General features: G+C 49.5%; 1 protein-coding gene across 1 annotated transcript in view; it reads left to right on the top strand.

Moving 5' to 3' along the window:
• Nucleotides 1-17,584, top strand: part of ALPL (alkaline phosphatase, biomineralization associated) — a 57,285-nt gene extending 39,701 nt beyond the window's left edge. Inside the window, exons 7-12 of the mRNA XM_081923146.1 lie at nt 6,631-6,774; nt 7,992-8,061; nt 9,618-9,752; nt 10,561-10,752; nt 15,804-15,923; nt 16,861-17,584. Of these exons, the coding sequence (XP_081779272.1) occupies nt 6,631-6,774; nt 7,992-8,061; nt 9,618-9,752; nt 10,561-10,752; nt 15,804-15,923; nt 16,861-17,132 (933 nt within the window). The 3' untranslated portion in view covers nt 17,133-17,584. The remainder of the gene's footprint in view (nt 1-6,630; nt 6,775-7,991; nt 8,062-9,617; nt 9,753-10,560; nt 10,753-15,803; nt 15,924-16,860) is intronic.
• The last annotated feature ends 516 nt before the right edge of the window (nt 17,585-18,100 follow it).

Consider the following 18,100-nt stretch of genomic DNA (forward strand, 5'->3'; position numbering starts at 1 on the left):
AGCTGGGCACCCATTTGGTGCCATGTGTGGCTGGTCTGGTCTGCAATGCAGGAATCTTAACTAAAGTGTCCATGATAGACGGCTATCTTAAAAACCTCAAAGAAAGGAGAGTCCATAATCTCCCGAAGGAGACCGTTCCCACTTAGTCAGAATCTTTTTTCTTGTAATAATAATAATAATAATAATAATAATAATAATAATAATAATAATAATTTATACCCCACCCATCTGGCTGGGTTTCCACAGCTACTCTGGGCGGCTTCCAACAAAGTATTAAAATACATTAGTCTGTCAAACATTAAAAGCTTCCCTAAACAGGGCTGCCTTCAGATGTCTTCTAAAAGTCTGGTAGTTGTTCTTCTCTTTGACATCTGGTGGAGGGCATTCCACAGGGCGGGTGCCACTATCTAGAAGGCCCTCTGCCTGGTTCCCTGTAACTTGGCTTCTCACAGTAAGGGAACTGCCAGAAGGCCCTCAGAGCTGGACCTCAGTGTCTGGGCAGAACGATGGGGGTGAAGACACTCCTTCAGATATACTGGACCGAGGCCGTTTAGGGCTTTTAAGGTCAGCACCGACACTTTGAATTGTGCTCAGAAACGTACTGGGAGCCAATGTAGGACTTTGGAGCCATTAGTTCGAGTCCTACCCTCCAGAGCAGGAGAAAACAAGTTTGTTCCCTCTTCCACGTGACAGCCATTGAAAGGCAGAGCATAGTCGCCAAGAGGTGGATTTAGGGGGACGCGATCAGTTTGGTTGCACAGGGTATGGAGCATTTGGCGCACTGCAGCTATGATGTAGAATGGAAGGCTTGAGGCAGGGTGGGGATGCCAAATTTTGACGTTGCCCAGGGCGCCGCTGAAATTTGAGACCCCAAGATCTGCCATTGTCAAAGGCCTTCTCTTCCTTCATGAATTTGTCTAATCCTCTTTTAAAGTCATCCTAGTGTGTGGTCGGGACACAGGTGGTGCTGTGGGTAAAACCTCAGCGCCTAGGACTTGCCAATCACATGGTCGGCGGTTCGAATCCCCGCGGTGGGGTGAGCTCCCGTCGTTCGGTCCCAGCTCCTGCCCACCTAGCACATCAAAAGCACCCCTAAGTGCAAGTAGATAAAGAGGTACCCCTTTATAGCAGGAAGGTAAACAGCGTTTCTGTGTGCGGCGCTGGTGCTGGCTCGCCAGTTGCAGCTTCGTCACACTGGCCACGTGACCCGGAAGTGTCTTCGGACGGCACCGGCTCCCGGCCTCTTGAGCGAGATGAGCGCGCAACCCTAGAGTCGGACACGACTGGCCCGTATGGGCAGGGGTACCTTTACCTTTAGTGTGTGGTCATCGCTGCTTCCTGCCGCTGGGAGTTCCATAGTTTTAACCACGCACTACTTGAAGAAGCCCTTTCTTTTATCGGTCTTCAGTCTTCCAGCATCCAGCTTCTTGGGATAGCCACGAGTTCTAGTGCTGCTCTCTGTGCCGCTCATAATTGTATAAACTTTCCTGTTGCCTCTGACTTATCTTTTCTCTAAACTTTTGCTCCCCAACAGCTTGTAATTCAGAGGTTTCAGGGACACGAGTGACGCTAAACCACTGAGCCTCTTGGGTTTGCTGATCGGAAGGTGCAGGCATAGGCAAACTCGGCCCTCAAGATATTTTGGGACTACAACTCCCATCATCCCTGACCGCTGAGCCTGTTAGCTAGGGATGATGGGAGTTGTAGTCCCAAAACATCTGGAGGGCCATGTTTGCCTATGCCTGATTCAGAGGTACCCTTTGCCTGTGCCATACCTGATGAAGCAACCGCCAGACATCTTTTAAAGACACAATCTTTCCTCTTAACTTCCCTGCCTGAAACCCTGGGGATCCACTACTGCCGGTCAGTGTAGACAACATTGAGCTAGACAGATCAAGGGTCTGACTCAGTATAATGCAGAGTCTTTTGGGTTTTTTAAACTCTTCAGCCTTTAAAAGTAATCAATATGCAATCAGGATCTTCCTAGTGCCCATGAACCTGGTGGCATGGCATTTTCCGGATGAAGAAACAGGGCTTTTTCCATGCTTCTCAGAGGACTTTAATCTAACAAACGCAGAATGAAATATATACCCCCAGGGCGAAAAATTTCCAGCTGAAGCAGGAGGGGAAAAGAGAGAGAGAAAGGGAGAGAGTTAGGGGGAGGAGAGGCCTGTTTCAATGCGGTGCTGGCCGCTCGCTGTGGCATTCATTCCTCTGGGTGAAGAGGCGTTTTGCAGTGCGCAGGCAAAGGAAGCCAGTTATTAGAAGCTACTAATGTTATGCAAGCACATGGGGGCTCCTGCGTTGCCCAAAGGAGGCTGAGCCAGGCAGCTGGCTTCCCACTCCCAGTTTTCTGAGGCCTTGCCATGGAATTAGATTTCTCACCAGGCAAAACAGTGCGCTTTCCTGGCAGGTTGCGGAAGGCGCTGGGTCCCCGTGCGGCTGGTGGAGGAGGAACAGCAGCAGCGAGGCATGAGTGCGAACCGTAGATTCGTGCAAGAGAGGTGCTGGGGCCCAGAAGATTGGGCAGGGCCAGGGACCTGGTGCCAGGCACACCCTGCCACAAACCCCACAGAATGCTCTCCCCCCACCACAAAGGTCTGGCTAAGCCAGGCATGACCTCGCATTCCTGCTGCCTGCGGGCGCCTGGAGCGCTGCTGGGCGCTCTCCAAACAGCCCTGGCCCAGGAACAGCCGGCAATGCCAGGGGCGATGTTAGCTTGGTTGCAGCAGCCGTGGCAGTGCAAACAGGCGGCCACAACGGCCCCAGCCACCCCGTGGTTTGAGCGACAGAGGTCAGTCTCCGGGCTCCTTTCACCGCTCGCATCGTCCGATGGAACCCAGCACCGCATTCCCCCCCGGGGTAAATAAATAGGGGTGGTTGTGTCTCTCTACTTCAAATAAACCTACGGCAAAAATAAAGCAAAAAGCTGAACCTGTTATTTAAGCAGCTTAATATGTCCATTAAAAAAAAAAGAAGATAATAATTTTAACTTTCTTCTGCAATAATTACATGTTGGGCGAGCCAATTCTGTTGGGTGTGTAATTAAATATTCCCCTTCAAATCTCTTTTCCCCCACCCCACAACCTGGCCCAGTTCTGCTGTACTGGGTGATTCACCTTCTAAGACCCTAAACCGGAGGAGGGGGTTGGAGAGCCAGCAAAGAAGCGTAATTGTGGTCAAATAAACGGGCTCTCCGTTGCAGGCCTTCACAGATGCAGCCCAGCTGAATTGTAAGCGCCTATTGGGCTGGGCAGAGAGCCTGCAAAGGACAGATTGCAGGAAGACACAGTCAGGAAGCATCTCTTTTAAACCTGCAGAGGTTTATGAATGTAGGACTCTCCTTAGACTTTTCCTTCCCTTTCAAAATGTCTCTAGTACATAGCTGTCAACCGTCCCTTATTTGGCGGGAAACTCCCTTATCCCAGCGCCCTGTCCCGCTGCTGTCCCTTATTGGTGATGTCCCTTAAATTTCCCGGGTTTCAAAGGAAGCAGCTCCTCTCCCTCCCTCCCTCCCTGACGGCCAGGGAGGAGGGAGGCTCCAACTGTGTTGCTTGGCTGTCCGGCCAGCCCCCCTCCGGCCTCCTCTCACCAGCCTTGGCCCCTGGGAGCCCCTTCCCGCCAGGACTGAGGAGCCTTGAGAGGAGAGTGAGGGCAACCATAGAGAAAGCAGTTCAGAGAGAGGAGGAGGAGGCACGGGCAGGTGTTCCAAGGGCTAACCATAGAGGGGGGAAAGCGGAGGAAGGACCGCAAGCGCTTCTCCCATAGATTTGTAGTGGTAGACTAGCATAGATGGTCTGATCTGCGGGTTTACTTCGGGCGCTATTTCCCCCCCCTCCTCCCGCCCCGCCTGATGGAACTGAGAGCTGCAGATGGAACATGAGAGAAAAGATACAGAACTGCAGCAGCATCTTCATAGCTTGGGCTTCGTTTTGCGCGAAAAGTGGTTGCTGCTTGTAGTTATTTAATTGCAGCGTTTCATCAGCTGGTGTCTTGAGCAGCAACCTCTGGAAACGAAGGGCTAAAAACCGGCGCTGCTCTCCCAAATTATCTGGTCCCTTTTAACTTCATATTTCAGCTGGTTGACTAAAATCCCTTATTTTGGCTGCTGAACCCTTATTTTTGAGGCTGCTGGTCCCTTATTTTCAAATCTGCAACTTGACAGCTATGCTCTATTGCCTGCTCAGCAATTCCCTTCTTGGGCCAAGTTTTCTATTAACATTCTAACACTCCACCTGAGGCCCCTTTTCTATTCTGTCTGAACCGGTGCAAAGTGGAAACTGAGCAGAATGAGAGAGGAGGTTCTTTGAAACCTCATTTTGGGAGGTTTGTTTATCCAGGTCTTACAACCACAATTCCTGCAGTTGTCCCACAAAACTGGAGCCAAGGTGTTCTCGTTCGCCCCAGAGCCAAAGTGGCATGATAAAATGTCCAGAACATGGAAAGGTCCTTAGATACACCCTGCTGAGTCAGACGGTGTTCTGTTTACACTGGAACAAACTGTCCACCTTGACTCGCATTCCCGGTTGCTTGCCTGCCTTATCGCGGGAGCCCGTCGGACGCTGCAGTAGACACAGTGCCAGAACTGGGCAGGACGCAGATGCCCTAAGCTGCTTTGTTGCCCGTCAGGCTCAGGACCTGCTGCTCTGGCCGGCAGCAGCTTTGCAGGGTCTTGGGCAGAGAAGCAGCACTCCAGCCAGCCTGCTCTGTAACTAGGGAGGCAGGTGGCGCTGTGGTCTAAACCACTGAGCCTCTTGGGTTTGCCAATTGGAAGGTGGGTGGTTCAAATCCCCGCGACGGGGTGAGCTCCTGTTGCTCTGTCCCAGCTTCTGCCAACCTAGCAGTTCAAAAGCACACCAGTGCAAGTAGATAAATGGGTACCGCTGCAGCGAGAAAGTAAATGGCGTTTCCGTGCACTCTGTTTTCCATCACGGTGTCACATTGCACCAGAAGCAATTTAGTCATGCTGGCTGCATGACCTGGAAAGCTGTCTGTGGACAAACACCGGCTCCCTTGGCCTGAAAGCGAGGGAACCCCATAGTTGCTTTGACTGGACTTAGCCGTCCAGGGGTCATTTACCTCTTTTTTTTTTACCTGCTCTGTAACTCTCTGCCAGGGATTGAACCTGATGCAACACGTTGGTGACTGATACACTCACAATAATTACCAAAATAATTATACATTCTTTATCCATCTTCTGAGAAAAATACAAAACCTTGTGCAAAGCCTAAAAAAGATAAAGAAAACAAAAGCATTTGAAAAATCAATTGAAACCAGACATTATAAGCTCATCTTAGGTTGGGTAGTTTGTAAGTCTCTTCCCCCCCCTTTTTTATAATGTTTAATTAATTTTCATCAAGACAAATACATATCGTACCACATTACAACTTTAACACATTTTCTCGTTTTTGGGCTTCCTTCAGCCTCTCTGACAATCGTCCGAATTAAACGTTTTGATTACACATTTCCTAAATTTGCTATTGCCTTTTAGCACACCCTTCCACACCTGTTTTACTTTCTTACAATATTTCTTAGATTTTTACAGAGCTTCTTTAAATGCCACTAACGTTATTTCATTATCACTTATACATTCCCAATATTCCACTAGCTTTCCCCAGTCCTCAATAGGGTAGTTCGTAAGTCTCTGTGGCTTTGCACAAGGTTTTGTATTTTTCTCAGAAGGTTGATAAAGAATGTATAATTATTTTGGTAATTCTTGTGTGTATATTAGTCGCCAATGTCTTGCATGAGTTGTACTACTTCTATCAACAGCACAGGTTGCATTTTTCTAGGGATTGAACCTGAGGCTTTCCTCACGTGTCTCACCACTGGCCTGTGGCCCTGCACCAAAACCTTGCCCAGTCAGGAGGCAGGATGGCCTTAGCTCAGCCACTGGTATCTTTTTTCTCAGCTGAGCACATCGTCCTCTTCTAACTGCAGCCTCAAGCTTCGCAAGCCGCTGTGCTGGTCCCAGGGGGAAGGTTACCGTTGGCGTAGTCAAAGTCCGGTCTTGGGTCACTAGCCTGGAAACAGTTCACAAGGAGCGGGGCGAGATCTGAAGCAGGAAGCCGGGCGGGGGCAGGAACACTGGAGGGTCAGGTCCGGGTCCGGGCAGGAACAGGTACTCAACAACGACGTTGCTCCCACAACCTGGGACCGGGCTGACTGGCCCTTCTCTGAGGCCAGGGGCGGTCCCGGCCCCCAGGAGACCCGCCTCTCCTTGCCTTAAGACGAGCACTCCTCCTGGGAGAAACCAGTTCCCTTCGCCTCTCTGCCCTGAGCCTCTGCAGTTCAGGAGAGGCTGGAGGGTTACTGGGCCCAGGGGGAGACTCACCTGTAGGCACTGAGTCCTCAACCACCTCTGGAGCCAGAGTGGACTCACCTGATGCCTGCTCCTGAGGATCCGGCACAGGTGCAGGCACTTCAGAATCAAGGCCCTGCCCCAGTTCAGCCGGCCCTGGAGGCGGGGACTCCTGTGCAGGCTGGGATTCCTCCGGTTCAGCCTCTGAATCGGATTCCCAGGCCATCACAGCCGCTCTGAAAGTCTTTTCGATCCAAGCGATACTGTGATGTCCATGCTCACCTTGCATGCCAGGTAGAAACAGACTCCTTTCCTTGCCTCCTGCTCAGGTGATTATGGGAGGGGGTCGGAAGTACATGTTCCCCAAGAACACCAGCGATGTGGAATATCCGAACGAGGAGAAGTTCAGGGGGACTCGGCTGGATGGCAGGAACCTCATTGAGGCATGGAGGAAGACAAAACCAAAGGATAAGGTAAATGGGACATTTCTGGAACCCTCCCGGTGAAGTCTGGAGTGGCGATTATGATTGCAATGATGTTCCACCCCACCTCAATCTCGAGCAGCCAGGGACTTTCCCAGAGTTTGATTTCCTTGGGGTGAAGGTTGGCAGAGGCTGCGGGGTCTGTAGAATATACGGTTTGATTCACACAAATATCCAACCTGAGCATGAGATGCTCACGGCATTGATGCTCCAACAGATCTTACGTCTCCATCAGTCACTCCTTGGGGTCCAGCACAGAGCAAGTGGGTCTTTGGTCTTCCAGCTGCCAACCTGTTTCCGGCTCAGCTCTCTGTCTCTTGTTCTCCTGCCTAGCAGCAAGGAGAGTGGGGTCCATGAGCCTGGAGGGAACCATCCTTCAGTTGTAGCTCTTGTGGCTCATTCTTCTGGGATGCTGATCAGGATACTTATATGGCCAGCTAAGGTCAATGACTTACAAAGAAACCTGTCTAACCAGTTCAGCAACAGAATCTTCTCTTAGATCCTGACCCTCACTGGATATAAGACCTCATGGCACTGTAGTCTAAACCACTGAGCCTCTTGGGCTTGCCGATCAGAAGGTTGGTGGTTCAAATCCCCATGGTGGGGTGAGCTCTCGTTGCTCTGTCCCAGCTCCTGCCAACCTAGCAATTCGAAAGCACACCAGCACAAGTAGATAAATAGGTACCGCTGCGGCGGGGAGGTAAATGGTGTTTTCGTGTGCTCTGGTCATGGTGTTCTGTTGTGCCAGAAGCGGTTTGGTCATGCTGGCCGCATGACCCGGAAAGCTGTCTGTGGACAAACAACAGCTCCCTCAGCCTGAAAGCGAGATGAGCGCTGCAACCCCATAGTCGCCTTTGACTGGACTTAACCGTCCAGGGGTCCTTTATCTTTTTTACCTTTTATAGGACCCCAAGAACTGGAAAGGACTGGGGGCATCACCCAGACTGATCCCCCCAAACCCACAACAATGATGACAATCCCAGTTGGGGATCTGTTTGGTCCCAGTTCTCCTCCTGGTCATCCTCACACTCTACTATAGTCATGAAAACAAACCCAGTGGCCTTGATGAGAGGGGCCCAATCCATACAACCCCTTGGAAGTACTGCTATTTCACCTCATCAGTGCACCAGTTTAGTAGACGACCACCAAAGGTGCTCCTCAGTGGCAAATTGATTCCTCTCTCTCTCTCTCTCTCTCTCTCTCCCCAGAACGCCTTTTATGTGTGGAATCGGACAGAACTGATGAAGCTTGACCTGAACAAGGTGGACTATTTAATGGGTGAGTTTCTAGTTCATGAGGGGTGATCCAGAATTTTGGATTAAGTTGTCAGCAATAGGCTGATGGCACTCAGCTCTATTTCTCCTTTACATCTACAGGTGAGGCAGTGGAAGTGCTGGACCATTGCCTTGCCTCAGTAATGGACTGGATGAGAGCCAACAAACTGAAGCTCAATCCAGATAAGACAGAGGCAATCTTAGTGGGTGGTTTCCTAGACCAAATAGATGGGAGGTTGACTGCTCTTGAGGGAGTTACACTTCCTCTGAAGGAGTGGGTATGTAGCTTGGGGGTCTTCCTGGATCCTTTGCTGTTGCTCAAGGCTCAGGTGGCCTCAGTGGCCCCGAGTGCCTTCCATCAGCTCCGGCTGGTGGCCCAGATGCACCCCTGTCTGGACAGAGACAACCTAACTACTGTTGTCTATGCGTTGGTAACTGTTAGAATTCCTGCTCTGCGATTGCAGTCATGGGATTGTTGTCTATCACATGACGATAAACATTTTGACTCCACAGAGCGGAAAGTGATGGAGACAGGATGTTCTTTCATTTTGCTGTCTGAAGCTAGAGAGAGAGGGAGCCATGTTGCAGTGCTTATATGTAAATAAAGTAGATTAGCCAAAATGCTGAGTTGCTGAGGTCTCTTATGCAAGCTGCACAAACTCTGCGGATCCCTAAATGTGCCGATGTCTGTTGGCATCGGTCGCTGTGATTTTAGGGCAGAAGAAAGCTTATGAAGCTCCCAAACAATCGACCAGGAGGGTTAGATTACTGCAGTACATGGGGCTGCCTCTGAAGATGGCTCAGAAACATCAGCTGGTGCAGAATTTGGCGGCTGGGTTGCCACGGCGAGGCCGTTTGAGCATAATGCACTGGCTGCCAATTAGTTTCTGGGCCCAATTCAAAGTGCTGGTTTTTACCTATAAGCCCTTAAACTGCTCAGGACTACAATACCTCAGAGACCTCCTCACCCCATATAAACCAACTCTGTGTCCATCACTTGAGGCCCTTCTTCATGTACCTCCTCCATGCGAGGTCCTGAGGGTGGCAACACAAGAACGGGCCTTATCTGCAGTGGCTCCCTGTTTGTGGAATTCTCTCCCCAAGGAGGCTCATTATACACCTTTAGGCGCCAGGCAAAAATGTTCCTCTTCAACCAGGCCTTTGGCTGATTAACAGCCAATGCCCTTTTATATGTGTTGTGGGAGGGGGAGATTATTGGTTTGTTTTCGTTCTTATTTTTATTATGTCTTTTGTGTATTTTTAATGTTGTGAACCACCCTGAGATCCACTGATGAAGGGTGGTATACATATTTAATAAAAAATAATAAAAAATATTGTGTGCCTCAAACACCCTTCGCTTCTGCTGCCTGAAGCAGCCAGCTGACTCTGTCCAATGTTAGAGCCGGCCCTGACTATGTTGGCTGCATGCTATGCCAGCGTTGTGGAGAAATGCAAACATGTAATACACAGACAAAATCATTATTTAAGTGAGATCAGGGACTCGAATGGAGCATGAGCGATAACGAGGCTGTCACTCACACCTCTGGCTTTCGTCCGCAGGCCTCTTTGAGCCGATTGACCTGGTGTACGAGCTGAACAGGAACAACGAAACAGACCCTTCTCTGACGGAAATGGTGGAGGTGGCCCTCAAAATCCTCCAGAAGAACCCTCTTGGGTTCTTCCTTCTAGTAGAAGGTGAGAGGAGGAAGAAGGTGTGGAGAAGGCAAGGGACCACCGTAGGAGGGACCACTGTTCCTGCATGCTGATTCAAAGGCCAGTTATGCAGCAATTCTGGAGGGTGACCGCAGAACTAGATGGGCCATTGGCCTGATCCAGCAGGACCTTCTTTTATTCTTAAAGCACCAAAGGAATGAAGAAACCCTTGGTTCATATCCAACACAACACCGTGGTTTCTTTTAAGCCATTGTTGGTTTAGCAAGCCATGAGTTGCCCAACAGACAAAGAAACCATGGTTTGCTTCTTCAAAGTATGGTTTGCTTTCCAGCTGCTCTTGCCCTCGTGCCTTTGTAGCTCGGTGAGCATCTGGGGTGGGGTTGCCAAGCAAACCGTGGCCAAGTTCACACATAACACCAAACCATGGTTGAAACAAACTGGATTCTGACTGTGGTCTGTTGGCGGTAAAACAACAACATATGAAACAGGTTAAGGACTGATTGTCTCTGATTTTGGTTTCTGGTGACTGGTTTTCTTATGGTTTTATGGAAGATGTTTGTATAAATTTGTGTATCCTAACATATTGTTATGTACTGCCCTGGGAATTTCAGAATCCGAATTCTGAAGGGCAGAGTACAAATTCAATTTTAGTAATGATGATAATATTGGAGTGTTGGTGGGCTCTCCTTTGCTGGAGATATTTAAGCAGAGATTGGATGGCCATCTGCCAGAGATTCTTCAGCAGCAATTCCTGCATTGTAAGGGTTGGGACTAGAGGACAATTGGGGCACTTCTGACAGTTTTCTGATTCTAATAATTCCTTCCGCAGGAGGCAGGATTGACCATGGACACCACGAAGGAAAAGCAAAGCAGGCTTTGCATGAAGCTGTGGAGATGGATCGGGCAATTGGCCGGGCTGATATCATGACCTCTTCTGAGGATACCCTGACCGTGGTTACTGCAGATCATTCCCACGTCTTCACTTTTGGAGGGTATACTCCCCGCGGCAATCCCATTTTTGGTATGTTGACACGCACACAAGCTGACATCCACGGCGTAGATGAGAGGTTAAACATGCCCTATGGTTGCAGTTTGCAACCACCTGGAGGGGCCATTCGTGACATTTAAGAGTCGCAGTAGTGTTTTCATCTCCCCCCTGTTCCCATCGTCTTTTCCCACTTCATTGCAACTTGAAAATGTGGGACTCTTTGTTGTTGTTTTAATGTAGAGAGAGGTGCAGTACCGAAGTACAATTCAGCTACCAAGCTGGTCAGTTTCTGTCATTGGAATGGAGGGGCAGGGAACTGCTCTGCCTCAGGTTGCCAAAGTTGTTGAGCGTGCTATTTTTAAGGGACATCGCCCAAAACGACACTACCGACCCGGGTTGCTGTATGCCTGTATTTGTCCAGACATTTCAACAATTTCCACCTGGTGTCAGGCTTCAGAGAATCCTACCCCTCCCATGGCGGAAGCCAAGAAGCAGATAAACAAGAAGAAGTCTTACCAAGTAATTTATTCAATGTTCACAGAGAGAGAAGGAATGTAGTTTCCCTTAAATAATGGCGTCACTGCGAGTAAAGTCCCACCAGCTCCGTCTCTCCTATTATACGTCATCCCTACATTGGCTGATCTGAGCTTTCTGCCTCTTCACTTTCTGTTCTACTACTCTCAATGGCTGCCTGGTCCTGGGAGGGTGGGGTCAGGAATACTTTCCAAAGACACTGAGTCTCTTAGCTGTCTCTCCCCTGCTGTTCCCCTCCCAATATTTCCCCTCTGCAGCCTCTGAGCTATGCCCTTCTGCAAACCACTGTTCTAAATCTATACGGTCCTCCTGTTCTCAGGAAGGTTCAGGAGAAGGGGGGGCAGCGATCCCCACCATTCCTCCTCGGTCCAGCCCCTGACACCCGGCCCCTGCTTCCAACAGCCGATTCCCAGCTATGTCTGGGAAATTCCTGACACAGGACAACCCTATCTTGGGCTTACAAGCAAAGAGTTTCAGGTGCTCTCCAGACATCTTTCTGCTTTCACATCAACCAGCCTTGTTCTTGGAGATGACCGACTGAAGTGGGTGTCCCGTGTGGGTGTTGGGCATGTGTTTGTGGGTCTGTCCACATACTTATTCTCTGTAAAGATAATTGCAGATCCACCCCCTGAGGGTTTGCTGGAGCATTCTCCACGCTAATTTCCAAAGAAACATTTGTGGCTAACGTTTACAGTGTTTTGGAATATTTCCCAGAGCAGAGTTACAAACTTCTAGCAGGCAGGCATGGTTTTAGTTTTTCTTAAAAAATAACTACAGATTCATTCCGCTTTCCTGCAACAAAACAGGACCCCTGCTGACGATCAGGGATGTTAGAAAATTCACATGAAAACAGAAACAGGAGTGGAAATTACCGAGGTTCACTAACTTGTCTCGTGTTTGGAACATAAATCAATGTAGCAGAAATCAATTAGGTGTTCACTGCTGCCGCGGTTGCTTTCAGTCTGCAAACAGTACGAAATGGATTACATTGTTTTGCCCCATTTACATTGAAATGAATGGTGTGGAATAACGTAATAACAACACAATTTATCTAATTAATTACATATATTGTGTAAGTTACATACTCTTGCCACAGAAGACAGGGAAACCTATAACTTTTTGGCAGAAGCCAAACTGCAGAGGAATGCAAACACTGCTGAGTGCCATGAAATTCAGAGCAGAATGGTTAATCATTTCTCGCAGCCTGTCTGGCCAGAGTGGTGCATGCTCTGGCTGTCTCCCGCTTGGACTACTGCAATGTGCTCTGCGTGGGGCTACCTTTGAAGGTGACTCGGAAACTACAACTAATCCAGAATGTGGCAGCTAGACTGGTGATTGGGAGCGGCCACTGGGATCATATAACCCCGGTCCTAAAGGATCTTCACTGGCTCCCAGTACGTTTCCGAGCACAATTCAAAGTGTTGGTGCTGACCTTTAAAGCCCTAAACGGCCTTGGCCCAGTAGACCTGAAGGAGTGTCTCCACCCACATTGTTCAGCCCAGACATTGAGGTCCAGCTCTAAGGGCCTTCTGGCTGTTTCCTCCCTGTGAGAAGCGAGGTTACAGGAAACCAGGTAGAGGGCCTTCTCGGTAGTGGCGCCCACCCTGTGGAATGCCCTCCCACCAGATGTCAAGGAGATAAAAAAAAACCTACACAACTTTTAGAATACATCTGAAGGCAGCCCTGTATCAAAAATTTTTTAATGTTTGGTTTTTTAATGTAGTTTTATTACGCTGGAACTTGGTTAAACCTTACAAAACCTCCCAGAGTGGCTGGGGCAACCCAGTCAGCTGAGCAGGGTATAAGTAAAGTTGTTGTTGTTAAAATGGTTAAAACCGGCAGGGCATCTATTTCTCAGGAATTGCCACCTAGCCCTGCCTTGCTTAAATGCAAGATAGGGTTGCTACATGGTTCTAACCACTTATCACCTTAAAAAAAAAGATATCGGGAAGATGTTCCTGCCCAGAGCTTCTTGGATGCTCCACATAATTCCACCCCTCCCACCGCAATTGATTTATATCAAGTATTTATATGCTGCCCTATCACCTGTCTGGCAATTCACAAGTTGAACACGAGCCAGCAGTGTGACACAGCAGCCAAAAAGGCTAATACGATTTTTAGGCTGGTTTAACAGAACTCTTGTTTCCAAGTCGCAAGAAGCATCAGTTGTGCTTTATTCTGCATTACTCTGAGCTTGTATGGAGTGCTGTGTTCAGTTCAGGCGCTGCACTTAAAGAAGAACATGGGCAAACTAGAAAAGTTTCAAACAAAGATTGGAAAGGCTAAGAGGAACCAGGTGTGTTTAGCTCAGGGAAGCGAAGATTGTCGGGGAACATGGCTGCATTCTCCGAAGGTGATTTGTGCTCACGATGCTATAAGGGCATTCACACCCAAGCCTGTTTCCCAGACTGTTTATGCCGGCAAAAACATTGGGGTGGTAACATTGGGCCACTTCCAGTCAGTGCAAATCCCATAACTCCATAGTGTTATCATGCCTTTAACGTCCTGGTTAATTTGGGTCCTGCTTCTGGACATGGGTGGCACTGTGGGTTAAACCACAGAGCCTAGGACTTGCTGATCAGAAGGTCGGCGGTTCGAATCCCCACGACGGGGTGAGCTCCCGTTGCTCAGACCCTGCTCCTGCCAACCTAGCAGTTTGAAAGCACGTCAAAGTGCAAGTAGATAAATAGGTACCGCTCCGGCGGGAAGGTAAACGGCATTTCTGTGCGCTGCTCTGGTTCGCCAGAAGTGGCTTAGTCATGCTGGACACATGACCCAGAAGCTGTACGCCGGCTTCCTCAGCCAATAAAGCGAGATGAGCGCCGCAACCCCAGAGTCAGCCACGACTGGACCTAATGGTCAGGGGTCCCTTTACCTTTACCTTTATCTGTCGCACCAATGCACTGTCATCGTTGCTCAATAAAACACCAGTAAAATGCCATTGAACTGCAGGTGTCCTACTGTGTTACCTGCAGAAAGTGAACAGAGGAAAGCTTTTCTCCCTCTCAACTTAACACTGGAACTCATGGGTATTCAATGAAGCTGAATCTTAGGACGGAGGAAAGAAAGTCCTTCTTCATGTAGCAAGCACATAGTTAAACTGTGGAACTCCTTCCCACAGGAGGTAGAATCGTAGAATCGTAAAGCTGGAAGGAAACCCAGGGGCCATCTAGTCCAGCCCCCTGCAATGCAGGAATCTCAACAAAAGCATCCATGGCAGATCACAGGAAGCGACGGCCATCAACCTGTCAGGCTTCGGGGAATCAGCTTCCTCCCCCCATGGCAGTAGATAAGACGATCAAACGAAAGGAAGGTCTTACCAGTTAGAATCTTTAATAATCACAGCGAGAGAACAAAGAACACATCTCCTAGAAATGGCGGTGCTCCCAATTAAGGATTACTCCCATCCGTCCCTATTAATCTATGTCATTCCTACATCTTGAGCTTGCACTCTCTGCGCTTTCTGTTCTGAGACTTTCTGAGCTCTTCATGACCTTGGGCAGAGCAGAGGAATGATGTCCAGCGACTGTGAATCTGTTAACCCTCTCTTTTCCAGTGTTTCTTCTCCTAGCTGTTCCCCATCCAGTATTTCCCAGCTTCTGCCTTCTGAACTGTGCCCCTCTGCAAACCACTGTTCCAAATCTATACTGTCCTCCTACTCCTGGGAAGATTCAGGATCAGGAGCAGGGGGAGGGGGTGGCTCCCACCATTCCTCCTCAGTGCAGCCCTCCTCAGCACTGTCCCCTGATACAGCTTGGGTGTTCTGGGCCCGGGGGTAACCTGAGCAACGTGGTCCAGGTCCGGTCCTGAATCCAAGGGTTCTGTGAGAAGTCAGTCCGACAGGGCCAAGGCAGGACGCGAGGTAGGAAACCAGGCAAGGTCAGGCACAGGGTCTCAGGCAGGTTCTAGCAAACAGCAATGTTGCTCCCGCAACCTGGGGTGGGGTCCGACAGCCTTTTGTCTTTGTTGGGGTAATGACTGGTCCTGATCCCCTGGTGACTCTCCTCCCTGTCTCGCCCGAAGGCAAGCACTCCTCCTGCGAGTACTCAGGTCTCTCCTTCTCTCAGACCTTAGTCTCTGCAGCTCGGGAGACGTCAGTGGGTTACTAGACCCAGGGGCCGCCTCAGCCTCCCCTGACCCAACTGGTAGTGGAGCAGCTGTAAGTGATTGCCCAGCTGGAGGCAACAAGGTAATCCCCGCATCTGGAGCCAGGACAGGCTCAGGCCCCTGACTTGGCCCAGCTGGTGTTTGTTGCAGGGGAACCTGTGCAGACTGGGGCTCTTCAGAATCAGGCCCCAGACTTGGTTCAGGTGCCGCCTGAGGCAAAGGATCCGGTGCCGACTGAGACTCCTCTGGTTCCGAGTCTGAGCCCGAGTCCCAGGCCATCACACTGGGTGACTTTAAAAAAGAGGATTCGACAAATTCACAGTTGTTAAACTATGATGACAATGATAACAACAACAACAACAACAATAATGATGATAATAAATATTTTAGTGGCTGCGTAAGGTCTGTCTAGTGCTTCATTTCTTCTTTTCCCCTTAACTTAGGTCTGGCCCCGATGCAGAGTGACGTGGACAAGAAACCTTTCACCTCTATCCTCTACGGGAATGGGCCCGGGTACAGAGTCATCGATGGAGAGAGAGAGAACGTGTCCACAGTGAATTTCAGTGAGTCCCAGGCCTATAGGGGACACCCCCACCCCACCCCCAGTCACCCCTGCCCACACACCCCTCCCTCCACTTCCACTCTGCCATAATGGTGGTGGTAATTCTAAGGGGGGGGGCGGGAGGGGCAGTGCTCTAAGTTTTAAGATGGGTTCTAACTCTTCACTGGTTCTATCAGGTTGCGTTTCATACCGCTAAGTCGCTTCGAGACTTTTTCCTTGCACAAAGTGGCTAAGAAGTCTAATAACTTTAATAGAGAGAAATGTGTGGGAATGTTCAGGGTGGCAGGAGAGGATATATTGTTTATTAATATCCTTCCTAACTTGCGCTATCAAGCTCCTTTATGCAGCAGAGTTACATTCTCCTTTTTATATGCAGAGCAGATAGCTGGTTGCAGGCTCGTGTGAGCCTCTCACTATTACACAATTCTGTCTGTCTCAGATTGAATTGTACGTTCCTGGTGAACTGTAAGTTCCCTTGAATCCATCTTAAAAGAATAAAGACATGGCAATCTTATTCAAATTCAATAAAAGAAGTTTACTCACATCAGTTCACAGTTGGATTCCTGAAGGCAGATTTAGTTACAAATATGTACATGTGGATCTACCCCATATGGGGGAATGATCCCAGTGCTTCTGCTAGCTGAGAGCTAGCAGAGCAGTCCTAGCTAGAAGCTGGTCAAAAGTGAAGGAAGTCAAAAAGAGGAAGGTTGCTGCGTGACTCTTCCTTTTGTTACCTGGACAGGTAAGGTCACGCCTACCTTCTATCACATGCAAAAGGAAGGATGCTCTAGCCAGGAGGAACAGGAAGTTTCGACTGACTGGACCAAACATTCCCTTGCATGTCCACTCTAGGAAAACAAGGAATGTTGTACTTGACTGCCTCTCATGGATCGCATCCCACAAAATGCACCCTGATAAGTGTTTCCTCCATTTTCTAGCGGATGCCAACTACCAGGCTCAGTCCGCCGTCCCAATGCGCATGGAGACACATGGAGGGGAAGACGTGGCCATCTTCGCCAAGGGGCCCATGGCGCACCTCCTCCACGGAGTCCATGAGCAGAACTACATACCCCACGTCATGGCCTACGCCGCCTGCATTGGCGAGAACACAGGCCACTGCCGCTCCGGAGCGCCCACAAGGAGCCCGTCGGGACTCCTCGCTGCGACCCCCATGTTCTTCTCCCTCGCTCTGCTCAGGCTGCTGTTCTAAAGGCTTGCCTTCGGAGCGCTCCTCTACCGGTTGAGCCTGACCGCGCAGCGTCCGGGGCTCCACGACCTGCCTCTGGAAATGGGGTTCAGGTTTCAGCGACAGAGTGCACCTCTTTGCTGCGACTGACCAACCGCTAGGAATTTCCATTCCAGGCTCGAAGGCACCGGGGGCACCGGGTCAAACATCACTTGTTTGTTTTGGATGTTCCAGGAGCAACGCCAGCCTGACATTCTGAGATATTTTCTCTGGCAACTTCCTCAACGAAGATAAGAACGCCATAGGGCTCTGTTGCATGGGAAGGGCATGCTCTCCGTTTTTTGTTTTCTTTCTCTTTGCTGAAGTGTCTCTTACTTCACCAGAACGTTTTAACCGCCTGCTGTCTTAAAGGCTTGTCACCTTCCTTCCTTCTGCAAAGGCAGGCACCCCTAAAAGATATAAAAACAAAAACCACCCACTCTTCCTTCTCAATCCATTATTCCTGATTTATATTGTGAGCAGTGGGAGTTCTTCCACCAATCAACCAGCTCAAAACCAGCCGTGAAATTTAAGTTCAAAGAAGCAGAGGGTTATCGGTCCCCTGCCCCACAGGCCTCTGGCTACTTGGCAGAAAGAGAGACCGTGGGCCGCACCAGGACTCTCCTTTGGGAGACTTTGGGGCTCCGCTCTCCTTGAACCTCTTTCCATTCCTTCATTCGAAGGACTTCTGCGCCTAGTTTGCTTCCCCCCCCCTCCTTCTTCCCAGTCCCCTTTTCTTCCTTTCACACGTATTTTATTAGTGCTTTTTGTAAATGGCTCCGGGAGCACTTTTTGGGTGTGTGTGTGTGTATGAAGTAAAACAGTTAAACAAAACAAAAGCACACACACAAAAACAAACAAATAACCAGAGGAATGCTCAGCTTGATTTGTTCACATGCAGCATGTTCTTTTTATGGGGGGACGCGGGGGGGTATACATACCCCTAAACATTT

The sequence above is a fragment of the Podarcis melisellensis genome (assembly GCF_964234715.1).
Source record: "Podarcis melisellensis genome assembly, chromosome: 8".
Lineage (NCBI taxonomy): Eukaryota > Metazoa > Chordata > Lepidosauria > Squamata > Lacertidae > Podarcis > Podarcis melisellensis.